This window comes from Dendrobates tinctorius, unplaced genomic scaffold, assembly GCF_039654945.1.
Source record: "Dendrobates tinctorius isolate UK_male_01 unplaced genomic scaffold, ASM3965494v1 ptg000064l, whole genome shotgun sequence".
Classification (NCBI taxonomy): Eukaryota; Metazoa; Chordata; class Amphibia; order Anura; family Dendrobatidae; genus Dendrobates; species Dendrobates tinctorius.
In genome coordinates, this window is record NW_027361732.1 from 9249952 (window position 1) to 9264649 (window position 14698).

A 14698-nucleotide genomic window follows, 5' to 3' on the forward strand; every position below is an offset into this window, starting at 1 on the left:
GGTTCTGGTTAATTACTGTATCGATAGCCAGGTACTTACATGTTGGTTAATAATTTGTTCAAAGATCTTTTCTGGTATAAGGCTCACTGTCCTATAATTTCTTGGCTTCATCTTCTTTTTTTTTTGAAGATGGGGACAACATTTGCACTTCGCCAATCTTCTGGGACTTCTGCCTTTCTCCAGGAAGTTTCAAAGATTCTGGCTAGTGGTTCTGCAGTTTTCTCTTTCAGTACCCTAGAATGTAATTCATCTTGGCCAGGAGATTTAAATTGGCTGGCTTAAGGTTCCCGCACAACCTCTCTGTTTATAGATAGTGTGGATTCTTTTATTCCTTCGATAACACAGTGAAGATTAATTGGTTACATATGCTTTAGATTTATGAGTTATGCGTATACTGTAATGTCTTTATTGTCTGTACAAGTTCCCTTTAAAATTGTGAAGTGTTGCGGAATATGTTGGTGCTATATAAATAAAAATTATTATTATGCTTTTCTTAACATAAATGCAAAATTTAAAAGTTTGGCCTTCTCAACATCATTTTGGACCACGTCACCCTTTTCGTCCTGTAAAAATCCTATAGCAGCTTTGATTTTTCTTTTGCTTTTGACATAACCCCCAAAATCCTTTATTGCTTTTTGTCTCTCTTGCAAGCCTCACTTTATTACTGGCTTTAGCTCTAACGCTTGCCCTGCAGACAGCATTATATTCTTCCTTATATATGCCTCCCTCTTCCATTTTGATATGCATTTATTTGTTTCATTTTTAGCAAGTACTTAAGCTCTATGTTCATCCATACTGGTCTCTTTAAATGCTTCCAATTTTTCTTTTAGGGATTGTTACGGATTTTGCTGTGAGAATTAGCAAAATCCCCCATCCTTCTTGGACATTTTTCCTTTACGACATCCAGCCATTGGACCTTTCCTACCTTCTTTCTGAGTCCATTAGAATCTGCCTTTCTGAAGTCCAACCTTTAAAGTCTGAGTCCTCGCAAGTCTTTTTCCTCTTGTAATTAAAATAAAAATCTGAGGATAGCATGATCGCTGCCTCCTAAATTCCCAGCCACCTTTACTTCCTTAACCATTTCTTCACTGTTGATAAGAATTAGGTCCAAGTTGGCAGATCCTCTAGTTCTCTCTTCTACCCTTTGAAAGCTTGTCAGCGAGGAGAAGAAAGAATATTTTTTTGGACCCATTTCTTTTGCCCGAGGATCATACTTCTTGGAGGACAAAGGATGTAAAAAGAGGTCATCCATATCTTCAGTCTGTCCAGGTGGCCTATAGTAAACATCTACAATACTATTGTTTCTGGTCTCCTCTCCTTGTTTTCTTACCCAGTTTCCACAGAGCTACCATTCTCTGAAGCTTGGATCTCTATGGAGAGATAAACTTTCCTAACATACGATGTAAAACATCCTCCCTGCTTGTTGAGCCTTTTTCTTATAAATAAGTTGTAGCCTTCAAGGTTTGTATTCCAATAGTGTATCATCCCATCAAGTTTCAGTGATGCCTATGACATTATATCACTCTTCCTATGTTAGCACCTTCAATTCTTCTTGTTTGTTTCCCATGCGCTGTTCATTTGTATAGACATATTTTAGTTTGTAGTTTGTTTCTCTTGCTCCTCTGTTTTCATTCAGAATTTTTCTTTTCTTTTTCCACTTCTTATAGCAGGGTTCTCAAAAGAATTAATTAGCTGAATGTGTTTTCCTTACCGTATTTTTCCTATTCCATATTGCTGTAGTTTAAAGTTTTCTTATGAGTGTAGCAAGTTGTGTACCAAATGTGTTTTCTTGTTTTCGTAAGATGCAACCCATCTCTAGCAGGACCCCAGGAGTCAATCATACAGGTTATTCACCCCATGATCAAGAAACCCAAAATGTTGCTGATGGCACCATTGATGTAGCCAGTTGTTTACCGGTAGCATCCTGTTCAATCTTTGTTTCACGTCCATTCACTGGGAGGATGGATGGGAACATTTAGTCGTCCAACTCGGACACTGCAGATCAGCTTTTGTTTAAGTGATATAATGACTTGCGCTCTAAAGGCCTCTGTTAGATGTCTTTCACATTAGATGTCTTTCAGCTGAATGATGCTTTGGCCTATTCAGCCAGCCACCATCTTGGCCCCCTCTCCCATACACAGGAGCGATCATTCAGCCAAGCACTTCTGCATTCTCTATGGGGATGCCACTGACTCGCATCTTTTTCGGCAGCTTACTTCCAGGAATACTCGTTGATTGAGCATGTCCAATTCCAAACCGCTCATCGCTATCTCCCTGACAATTGGCCCGCTCCCCCATACACTTTAGAGCAGGGTTCCCCAACTCCAATCCTCAAGGCCCACCAACAGGTCACGTTTTCAGGATTTCCTTTGTATTGCACAGGTGAAGCAATTATCACCTAAGCAATACTAAGGAAATCCTGAACACATGTTCTGTTGGTGGGCCTTGAGGATTGGAGTTGGGGAACCCTGCTTTAGAGTGTAGGCCGAACCAGTTATCGGCGATTGCGGCCGACATTGTGTATGTGGGGCTTAACTAGTTCCTATGCTTACTTTGCCCATGTAACTTAATCTGTTATATCTCGCTTGTGTAAGGTAAGAAGGTAACAGAGCACTCCTATGTGGTGGCGCCCCTGTTCACCCACCCATTTCTAAGCCCACATACAGAGTCTGAAGGTCTGTTGTCAAGAAAATAATATTGGGTTGACACTAATGAATCAATACAATTAGTTGTACAAGTTTAATTTCGCAAATTGCCTTTGTTCCGTTCTAATTCACTGCTTGACTTCTAGCTCTTGTATTTGGGTCATGGAGTTTGCCAGGTAAGTAACTATGCTTTTGTCTGTCTTGATTCTTACTTACTAAAACGCTGGGTATTTCTGCAGAAAAATGAAGGGAATGAGGAATGGTTCAGCTGGTGACCAGGAACGATCGTCTTGGAAAAATCACCAACATGGGAGACACAGGGGAAGAAGATTCAGAGACAATAAGGCTGCAAATAGGCAAGAGCCTGCAAAACCAGAAGATAAATCTGTAGAGCCTTCCAAAGAAGCACTGACCCATCAGAGTGATGAACAGGCTGTGAATCCGCTAGACATGCTCGCTGGCGGTGACCCAGGTATCTATGTGTTTCTAAGGCAAATGTTCTGCACTTAAAGGGAGTGAGTCGTAACAATTAGATTTGAAAAATGATTACAAACAATTAGATAACCAAGTATATAGGTGGTACAAAGCCATATCAACAGGTCAATATATACGAACAGAAGGAGGATAGTTAAATGACTAATGCAGACACATTAAATACTGGGTGGGAGAATATTAAAGGTGCTGGGTTTAACCATTTCCAATAAGGGGAAGATGATAAAATACAAATGAATTAGTAGACCTACAGTTGGTGGATGAATTGGTAAGCGAGATCAATTAGGAATCAACACCATACAAGTTGCAAAAATGTTGCAACATTTCAAGGTTTTAAGAAAACTGGTGAAAAGACCTTGATGAATTGGTCCTGTAATCCCCGGGAGTAAAACATACCTGGCTGCAATTGTTCGGGCAGCATGAATCTGATGGCAGGTAAAATATAAAGTCTTCCATTGGATACGTTTTTATTTTTTTTCCTTTCCAATTCTTCCAGATTAAGAAACAACATCTTTGCATATAGGAGATTTATAATGACTATCAGTGTGCAAACAGCCGCTTCTGCAGAAACCATCCCAATGTGCAGTCCATTACTGGCTTCCATTCATTTGTTCCCCACTTCTAGAAGTAGAAAGAGGCATAGGGGCTGTAGACGCATAATGACAACATGAGATTTTTATTGTTGATCTGTACAGTTTCCTTATTTTATAATGATAAGGCAGTCCATTCCTTTGGAAGTAGATTTCTCATTGTGGACAGTCCGTTTAATGTCAGCTAATCAACGAAAGAGAATCATGCTGATTTTTGCCAGGGAAAGTAATGGCAAGATGTACCTTTGCTCTGCAGTGTCTCCTAGAAATGTAATAGTATATATGATCATCCATGTAATCGGGCTCGAACTATCCCACTGGGGAACAGGCGAATTCCTAGTGGGCCCCCACATCCACCTATATGAGGAGTAGTTGGCATAATACACTTCATTCTCTACTTTTAAGGCAGCACCTCATCGTTCATTTAAGACTACCCAGTTTTTATTAATATTATTATTAATGCATAGGTAATGGGTAATGTAATATTTGCATTATATCCGAACTGTGGGCCCCAAGAGTCAGTTGCGGTTGGGCACTTGGTACCCGAATGTGACATTAAATGTAATTACTGATCCATTTGCGGAGTTGCCCAGGTAGTCTGTAGTGATGGGACCCTCTGGATTACTTTTGTTTGCATGAAATTAATAGTTGATTGTGGTAAATAAATTTACTGCCAAAAGAGTTCTAGTGCTGTTTATACTAAATATCCATTAATCATAGTAATATACTTTACATAAGTAGGAATACTGCTCAGCGGGACATGAACAGAAGCAGCAAACTTGGTTTTACTGTTTTCTCAACAAAAGTACTATACTTGGTACTGTACAATGGGGGAAATGTACTCCCTAAAATATAAATAAAGTGAAAATCAGTGTATAATAATTTTATTTATCTAGTGCCAGCATATACCACAGCACTGTAAAATTTCATATATAGAACAGTGGATGCATCCGGGATGGACAGTGCCTGCTCAGTGTGGTACCAGAGTCAACACGTGTGCATACTGCACTATGGCGCCATTTTAGTGAAGACAGTCTATGCAAATTCGCAGACAGTGTCTTCAACAAAATGGCGCCGAATATCATGGGATGTGCACGCGTTGACTCTGGCACCATTTTATTGAAGAAATGTACTACGATGTCAACATAACAGTGCCCTGGCTGACGACATTTTATTGAAGACATTGTATAAATGTACCTCCCGGGCGTAGAACAGATTCCAAATCTAGTTAACATGTAATATTGCAACATTAACACACTACCTGCCTTGGATATCTGTCTTCCCCTATCCACATGAATGTTAGTGCGTTACTTTATGGTATGGGTTATGTTACATCATGAAGCATTGGTCTATTGTTTGTTCTCATTTCTACATGTAGGATCTGACAGTGGTGAAGACCCAACATCCACCAGCCTAACCGTCGTTCCAAAGCAAGTAACCTCCGCACTAAGCCAACTTATATCCTGCTATGGGAGCGCCTCCGATAGCGACAGTGAACCCGAGGGTGAGTCGATAAGTAGCACCAGCATAATGTTCATCTGTGTCCCCAGCTCTAGTGGAACTGTTGTCCTGAAGTCAAAGAGTCATTCTTTGTGGCCTCCTGTTCTGTTTTTCTAATACTGTAAAAGCAGTATACATAAAAATTAGTCTCTCATGAAACCCAGCTACAGGTGGAGTTAATAGGGGAACAGTGAAGGAAGGTACGAGGGGCTATCAGCAGGTCTCCAGCTACCATTCCAACCCATCAGGACCCTGTGATTGCATTGCGCGCCTTCCGGATTGTGCACTTTAAATGCAGCTGTGAGAGATTGACCGCAGCATTGGTAGAGTTAGCAATAGGAGAGCTCGGCTCCATTCACTGCCTTTTAGAGGCAAATGCTTGCTGAGTAGCAAAGCCATCATCTGCCGGGAATGATGCAGACTCTGTTTCTAAGCAAAGTTTCACCCTGTCGTGCTATACATATAAGGTACAGGCCAAGAAAGCAAAAATTCTGCTGGGGTATGTATACTTTTGAGCACAACTGTATCTGAAATGAGAATTGCATTACTGTTTGAGAAAATAGTAAAAAAACAAAGATACTTGGCATATAATTTGGCCAATTCATGTGTGCCCAGCAGCCACGGCAAGGCGATCTTTTGCTGGGAGCCTAATCTAATGTGACTCTTCTCCTGGGCTGACGCATACATTTTATGTGGGTAGGTAGGATCCTGCTGTGATTAAAATTGCCATATTCTCACGGGTGGAGTTCTAAGAGGTCCTATGTATACAAATATCAAAAGACAGGTGCAAGCAATGAGAAGCCATCTCCACTGATATCTAAGGCTAGTTTCACATTTGCGTCTTTGTGCGCAGCGCATCATGCACAAGTAGAAACGCATGCAAAAACGCACATGCGTTGTTTTGACGCATTCCGTGCGCAAGTGTGCGCATGCGTTTTTTTTACGCCTTTGGGAGAACCCAAAAATGCAACATATTGCACCCGGCGCGTCTAGACGCACACCTGGAAAAAAGCATGCGCACGAAAACGCAGACGAACGCATGCAAATGCAAGACCGTGTGTACGCCATGTTGAACATAGGGACGCATGTGCACGATGCACTGCGCACAAAATCGCTAATGTGAAACCAGCCTAACAGAGTGCAATTCAAACTTCATATAATTCATGTTTTACGTGCTATAGCGACACAGAATGCAACTTTATTTATTAGAAGTAGCCACTTCCATATATAGCTAAGTATGCACCTGTACACAGCTATTTTCTGTTTGCAAGTGGCTGTCTTTCCTTAGAAACTGTCAAAAACATGACAGAGACCTGACACATGCTGGGAAGGATTTTGGTAAATGAGCGCTACTGGACTACCTCTTTATTGCTAAAGTGCTCCAGATAACGTAAAGTAGCAAACACATTCTTGCCTCCTGCATCATACCTGTTGCAATGATGTCAGCGCTGTCTTGCTGCAGCCACATGAGTGCTGCAACCTTCACAGAGCGGTCAGACTTAAAGGGGTATTCCCTCCTTCAAAATCCTATCCCAGTATGTAGTAGGTGTGATAATATTAGCAAATACCCCCAATTAGAAATGCAGGTCACTTACTCCATGTGCCATATCCATAGCTACGGCTACTCAATGGTGGCAGTTGTTAGTGGTTGTAATCCTGGATACGGAAGCTACTGCAGTGGCCTGCACATGGGAAAGCAATGTAGCGAATCAGAAGAACTATACTGCATTTCTAATTGGAGGTATTTGCTTATATTTTCACCTACTACATATTGAGATGGGATCTTGGAGATGTGAATAACCCTTTAACTTTGCCTTTTGATGAAATGTATGAAAGGTGCAGTTGCGCTTAAGCTGTATGTCACATGACCGCCTGGAAGCACCACGCTGACACCACTGGAATGGCGCTCATCTGGGACGTGTGTTTTAATATTTTACATGGGACAATCCATTTAATCACCAACAAGACAATTTTCCACTGAAAGGGCTTCAGTAAATCTTCTACAGCTTTTACAAGCATAAAATCCAACAAACCATGTAGTTCACTATAAATATTAGTCGCACATAAATTTGTAAAGAATTTAGTAGTAACTGAGACTTCGCTGTCATATTTAGGTGTTTTTGGTAGATGTGTTGGCTCCCTCTAGTGGCCATGTGCTATGACACCACACAGTACAGCGTTTGGTTAAACTGTAATCTGGCGTTTCATAACGTCGGCTATTTTCATGCCACTTCTATTTAACAATCATGAATCTGAATCAATAACTCATGATTTCTGTTTCAGAGATCCCAACGAAGAAAATAACCGCAGCCATAGAAGAAAACAGGCATATATTCGAAGCACACAAGCCGAGTATGGACTCTGTGCCTGCGAATGTTAAGACTAAGAACACCTCAAGTGCGTCAGACTCTCGCAGTACTGAATTGAAGCCAAACGTCTCCCATAACAGAATCCACATGAACAAAGGCCGCAACAATACAAAGAGACCGGTTAACACAAAGCGTCGGAATACTCTGCTAGAAATGGTAAGAACATGAAATCATTTTGCAAATGATGGAAAAATATATATATATTTTTTTTTTTTTTTTTTATGCAAGCATTCCAAAGCCACTCTTCTCAATTTCTGCTCCACCCTGGTAAATTTATGGCTTGCATATTAACCAGTTGTAATAGCCTTTTTATAAATAATAATAAAGTTAAGATATCTAAAGCATTCTTATTTATGCTCAATGTTGCCCAAAAAAGTTTTCACGCCCTCCCCCTTTTTTTGGCATAGGCATTAAAAAAAAAAAAAACATAAAACTTTGGACGCAAACAATGATAAATGTCCCTCGTTATGTTCTAATAATTCATCATTTTCTTCTTGTCAATGAATGGAAACCTCCTTATTTGCATTAAAAGCTGAAATATCGTTTGCGCACTTGTTAAAATGTAACTTGGATGAGGGCCATCAACCATGGCGTCCATTATACTAGAAATTTATGCTTGTACATATCTCTGAGGATTATATAGACAGTGCTTCTCAAACTGTGGGGAAGGTCTCATTGCGATTGCACCCCCAGTTCCTGGGAGGAGGAGATCCAGTATACTGTCAGCCCTTGTGCACCAAAATCTAAGTAGCTGAAAACTTCATATGGTGATTACAGAAGAACAGCAAAGCGAGTTTCTTCACTAAAGTTAACAATGTAATCAGTGTTACAGCCATGTCTTTACAAAATCATGTCAACAGATTATCTTCTCTTGTAAATTTAGATAGCACCCGCTGAGATACCCTGGCAGGTGCACGCCACTACGTAAGGCCATGTTCATATCAAGTTTTACTCTCAGGTCAGTGGCTCCATCAGAGCTTTCATCTGAAGCCATGGAATTTGGGTGTACGTGCGAAGGGCCTCCATGATGCTATCAACCATGTCATGTCATGTCATGGAGGAGGAGGAGGAGCGCCGAGGAGATGGCTGCTCTGGCATGAGGCTCCTGAGTTTTTTTTAGTTTTTTACCCCGTTTAATTGTTAATTCTCCCTTTGGAGCACTCACCATTGCGTAGCTACAGGATTCGGCAGAGCTGGGAGTAGTGTGGAGACTGCGATCAGCTGGGACCGGTGTCTTTCTGTCCTCGTGGAGCTCCGTGCCTGGATTCAGCTGGGAGAGAGTGAAGCTGCTGGCTGCCTGCCAACTTTCCTACAACTTGTAACCAATTCCAGAATGCAGATGATCCCGGGATAGGAAAGCTGGTGGAGTGTGCGGTGCTGGAGATGTTCTGGAGATCTTGTGGTCCATGTGGAGCTGTAGGGCTACAGGATTCGGCAGAGCTGGGAGTAGTGTGGAGACTGCGACCAGCTGGGACCGGTGTCTTTCTGTCCTCGTGGAGCTCCGTGCCTGGTTTCAGCTGGGGGAGAGTGAAGCTGCTAGCTGCCTGCCAACTTTCCTACAACTTGTACCCATTTCCAGAATGCAGATGATCCCGGGATAGGAAAGCTGGTGGAGTGTGCGGTGCTGGAGATGTTCTGGAGATCTTGTGGTCCAGGTGGAGCTGAAGGGGTGAGCTGGGCAGGTTTGGACTGACTGTTGGCATGTCCCCTGATTTCCCTGTCTTGTTGCACCCATGCCCTCCCCCCCAGCAGTGCTGGGAGCACCCTTTATGGAAAGTTGTACATTTAACTCTGCTAAGCTGTGACTGTTCAGTCTTTATAGCTACAAGCTGAGTGTAGTCATGGCCACTGCACTCTGTAAACCTACTCTTATGATTTCAAGGGACGATTTATTATTCTGGAATCATCCGCAATTTCTCATGGACTCCCCTTCTTGGAGCATGATTGCTAATTCAACAATTGAGCACATAAAATCCATTACTTCTGTGAAACCTGTGGAGGTGTACTGCAAGAGAGGTAGGAGAGGAGGCGTCCTGGCACGCCTTCGGAGGAGAGGGTTCAGAACAGCTCTTCCTTCACTCCACTTGGCTAATGTCCGTTCCTTATCTAACAAAATGGAGGAACTGAACTTACTTTGTAACATGAGATCTGATATGGCCAATTCAGCTGCTCTTTGTTTTATTGAGACCTGGTTGAATGACACCATCCCTGATTGTAGTCTGGATCTACCTGGTTTTGTTATCTACAGAGCTGACCGTGATTGTGTAGCTTCAGGTAAACAAAGGGGGGGGGGGTATGTCTCTACATCAACACTAGCTGGTGCTGTGATGTTAACATACTGGGAAAAGGTTGCTCTCCAGATCTAGAGTTCCTTGCACTCAATTGTAGACCATTTTACTCTCCAAGAGAGTTTTCATCTATGGTTCTGGTTGCAGTATATATTCCCCCCCAAGCATCTGTTAAAGCTGCTATTGGTGAATTAGCATGCAAAATATCAGAATGGGAGAAAGGATCTCCAGAAGCATTTGTGATTGTAATGGGGGACTTTAACAAAGGAAAACTCAACCTGGATCTCCCCAAATTTACTCAACATATAAACTGCTTCACGAGAGAGAACAATACGCTTGATCACTGCTATACAGTCATAAAAGGGGCCTACAGGGCAGTGAGGAGAGCAGCAGTGGGCTTTTCAGATCATTGTCTAATTCATTTAATCCGAACCTACAGTTTATACAAAGAAGACATGGTCTGAGGAGGCAAAATTGCAACTACAAGCATGCTTTGAATGCACGGACTGGGAGGTATTCCAGGAAACATGCTCGGGTCTGGATGAATGGGTTGATGCAGTGTCCTCATATATCCGTTTTTGTGAAGACACGTTTATTCCATCCAAATCTGTCCACTTTCGGGGAAACAACAAGCCGTGGTTTACAAATAAAGTCAGGTTGATCCGTAAGAGAAAAGAGGAGGCTTATAAAGCAGGCGATATTACTGAATTCAAGAAACTTAGGAACTCGCTATCTAAAAAGATCAAGTTAGCCAAACACGAGTATGCAAAGATTCTGGAGGAAAGGTTCTCATCAAAAGATAATAGATCTGCATGGAGAGGATTAAGAGAGGTCACCAATTATAAAAGCCACCCCACTATAGTGAACCCCAGCAGAAGTCTGGCAGCAGAGTTAAATGAATTCTACTGCAGATTTGAGGCAAGCTCTACACACAGTGGCTATTCATCTCTAAGCTCCTCAGTCTGTTCATATAAAGATCATTCATTGTGCAACACCCAAGTAGTGATCTCCGAGGCAGAGGTGATACGCATCCTGAAGGGACTTAAGGTCAAAAAGGCACCTGGCCCTGATGGTGTATCTCCAATGTGTCTGAAAGTATGTGCTACCCAGCTTGCCCCTATACTGACAAATATATACAATGTGTCACTGAAAGAGTGCGTTGTACCTCAGTGTTGGAAAAATTCCACAATTATCCCTGTCCCCAAGAAAGTGGGATCCTCTGAGTTGAACGACTATAGACCAGTAGCACTCACATCTGTAGCTATGAAAGTCTTCGAAAGAATTATGATGTCCCACCTGATAAAATTCACGCAGAAGCTATGGGACCCGCTTCAGTTTGCCTATAACGAGAATCGTTCGGCAAACGACACTGTCAATCTGGCACTGAAGTACATTTTGGATCATACAGATGAACTGCACTCATATGTCCGGATTCTTTTCATGGACTTTAGCTCAGCGTTCAATACCATTGATCCGAATTTACTTCATAAGAAAATGGTAGCTCTTGGAGTCCCTCTTAACTTATGCTTGTGGATTTATAACTTCCTGACAGCCAAGATACAGAGTGTAAAAGTTGGACCATTCACTTCGGACACCTTGGTCACAAACATCGGGGCACCTCAGGGGTGTGTTTTGTCCCCGTTACTGTTTTCTCTCTATACGAATGATTACATCTCTTCAGCAGACTCAGTAAAAATCTTGAAATTTGCCGATGATATGACACTGATTGGTCTCATCAGGGGAAATGCTGAAGACTTGTATCGGAGTGAGGTGGAAAGAATATGTGACTGGTGTAAAGCCAATAATCTTGTACTCAACACTAAAAAAAACTGCTGAGATGGTTGTGGATTTTAGGAAAGATCAACATGAGATACTTCCAATCTACATCCATGACGAAGTGGTTCTTAGGGTCACAGAGACCAAATTCCTTGGTGTTATCATCTCTCATGATCTTAAATGGGGGAAAAACGTGGATGCTGTTATAAGAAAAGCACAACAAAGGATGTTCTTCCTGCGTCAGCTGAAAAGATATGGTTTGTCTAAGAATCTGCTGATCTTATTCTTTAATGCTGTCATCAGATCTGTGATTTGTTCCTCTCTGATAGTCTGGTATGGGGGAGCCACTGCGCATGACAAACTCCGCTTACAAAGGACTTTCAGAACAGCAGAGAGAATTATAGGTTCCCCCTGCCTAAAATCCAGGATCTTTATGATAAGAGTATTCGATCCCACGCATTGAAAATTTCATCCGATCCCTCTCACCCGGGACACTCCTCATTCCAACTACTCCCTTCAGGACGTCTCTTCAGAGTCCCCAAATGCAGCACCAACCGCCATATGAACAGCTTCTATCCACTCTCTGTTCAACAATTAAATCATCATGTGTAGACTATATACTGTATCTGTCTTGTTAGATGTTACTTGTTGTATCTGTTGTTATATATTATGTTGCCTCTTTGCCACAAAGAATTCCTTGTATATATGTAATATGTACTTGGCGATAATAAATTTGATTTGATTTGATGAAGCCTGCCTCAAAATAGGCGTTTACAGCCAAAAATGTCTGACAAAGCAGTTATTCTGTCTATTCTGCATCATTACGGTCAATAGTTCCATCTTCAAGATCAGTCCAAATCCCGTTTACCAGGGCTTCAGACGTAAGCGTTGATAGAAACACTCATCGTAAGCTAAAACCTAGCATGAACTCAGCCTGATTTAGCAAACTGGAAACGTGGTCCAGATTGTGTTTAAAGGGAATGTGTCACCTACTTTTAGCCCTGGTGGCACCACCATCAGGGGCGTATCTACAGCATTCTGTAATGCTGTAGATAAGCCCCTGATTTAACCTGAAAGATAAGAAAAATGAGTTAGATTATACACACCGAGGGGAGCGCTCGGGTGTGGTGGGTGTCGCGGTGGGTTCGGCACCTCCCATCTTCTAGCGAAGCCATCCCTCCTTTTTACTTCTGCTGCGGCTCTGGCGCAGGTGTACTTTATCTGCCCTGTTGAGAGCAGAGTAAAGTACTGCAGTGCGCAGGCGCTGGGAAAGGTCAGAGACTTCCGACGCCTGCTCACTGCAGTACTCTGCTCTGCCATCAACAGGGCAGATAAAGTACGCATGCGCCTGAGCCGCGGCAGAAGTAAGAAGGAATACGGCTTCGCTAGAAGATGGGAGGCGCCGGACTGGACCGGACGCCAGGGTGAGTATAATCTAACTCGTTTTTCTTCTCTTTCAGGTTACATCGTGGGTTTATCTACAGCATTACAGAATGCTGTAGATAAGCCCCTGATGGCAGTGCCGGCAGCTGATAGGGCTAAAAATAGGTTACAGATTCCCTATAAGGAGTCGATGCAGTACTAGGTAATTTTGGCGGCATGTATTACATATCTTAGTGGCTATCCAAGAAGAATCTGTTTGCTTACACTATTTAAAATCACACCAAAATGCAAAACTAATTTCCTAGAATCCAGTTTTACATCCATCATTACGGTTTTTGGGCCCCATTTTCCTTGCACAGCATTTATGATTTGGGTGTTGCGCCGCCTGTTGTGTATTATGTGTCTGGCTTTGCTTGGCCTATATGCCTCATTGTTAGCGGATAATTATTACCTTGTCTTCTTGAGAATAGATTGTGGGATATTTAGTGAAGTTGCGTTTTTGAAAAAAGCAGCCTACATTCTTGTTTGGTATCTGCCTGGGCACGCAGCGTTGTTGTATGACATGTACATGGCATTCATGGTTTCTGACCTAATATTTTTAATGGAAAACTATTGCATTACATATGACATTTTATCTATCTTTTTTTTCCCAGTTATTGGCGCGTGACATAAGACATGAAAGAAATGTAATTTTACAGTGCGTCAGATACGTTGTCCAAAATCGCTTTTTTGAAGCCACATTGAACCAAGAAGTGCAGGTCTCCAAAGAGTCTTCACCTGCAAAACTCACAGATCTAAATGGAGAAAGAAAATCCAAAGTGAAAAGCGAGCATTACAGTGGACTGGATGCCCAAAAGATGCCCATGGCTAGCTCGGTCTTCAGGCAGCTTGATCCTGTGGATGATGAGATCTGGGAGACCAATGCTAGCTGTATAGAAACATTTGCTGTTTAAAATATTTCATTGTACCAGAAAAGACTTTTTTTTTTTTTTTTTTTAAATGATTTCTTACTGTACTTGATTTGTATAAAATAACTGTCAGAATTGACTCATGTCTCTGTAAATGGGTAATAACACTTTTTGTCCGTTATGACTTATATTTGCAATTGTCAATACTTTTCCCTCTTTCAGTTTGCCTAACTTTTGCTGCAGTAGAGGCTGAGACTCGTTAGAACGATACTTCCCAGACACAGCACACGTTGAGAGAATAAAGTCCAAAAAAGAGAAACGGATTCGGCACTGTGGTCTCTTAAACAAATCTAAAGGGACCCTTCACACACTATATGAACGGATGCTCAATCCTGAAGAAATATAACAAAATTCAATAGCACAATGAAAGAAAAAAGGGATGGCACTCACTGTTACCAAAAGTAGAAGTCTTTATTTCATGGATAAAAATGCTTGGGCTCGGGAGCAATGCAAAGAGTGCAGACGACGGCCGTTTCATGCTCCTGCGCTTCAACAGGTCCTAATGCTTTTGGTAACGGTGAGTGCCATCCCTTTTTTCTTTCATTGTGCTACACATTGAGAGAATACTCTGCTCTCCTCTATCACACATTTAACAAAGGTGAACATTATACAGATAACAGCAGTTGTGCAGCTTTGAATTCAGTTAAAGAGGTACTCCGCAGAGATAAAAAAAAGTATTTGAATGGC

General features: G+C 41.9%; 1 protein-coding gene across 1 annotated transcript in view; it reads left to right on the forward strand.

Moving 5' to 3' along the window:
* The window catches only part of NUFIP1 (nuclear FMR1 interacting protein 1), a 57876-nt gene extending 43606 nt beyond the window's left edge, over nt 1-14270 (forward strand). The window contains exons 7-10 of the mRNA XM_073580286.1: nt 2885-3117; nt 5106-5231; nt 7511-7752; nt 13697-14270. Of these exons, the coding sequence (XP_073436387.1) occupies nt 2885-3117; nt 5106-5231; nt 7511-7752; nt 13697-13996 (901 nt within the window). The 3' untranslated portion in view covers nt 13997-14270. The remainder of the gene's footprint in view (nt 1-2884; nt 3118-5105; nt 5232-7510; nt 7753-13696) is intronic.
* Nucleotides 14271-14698: the final 428 nt, after the last annotated feature.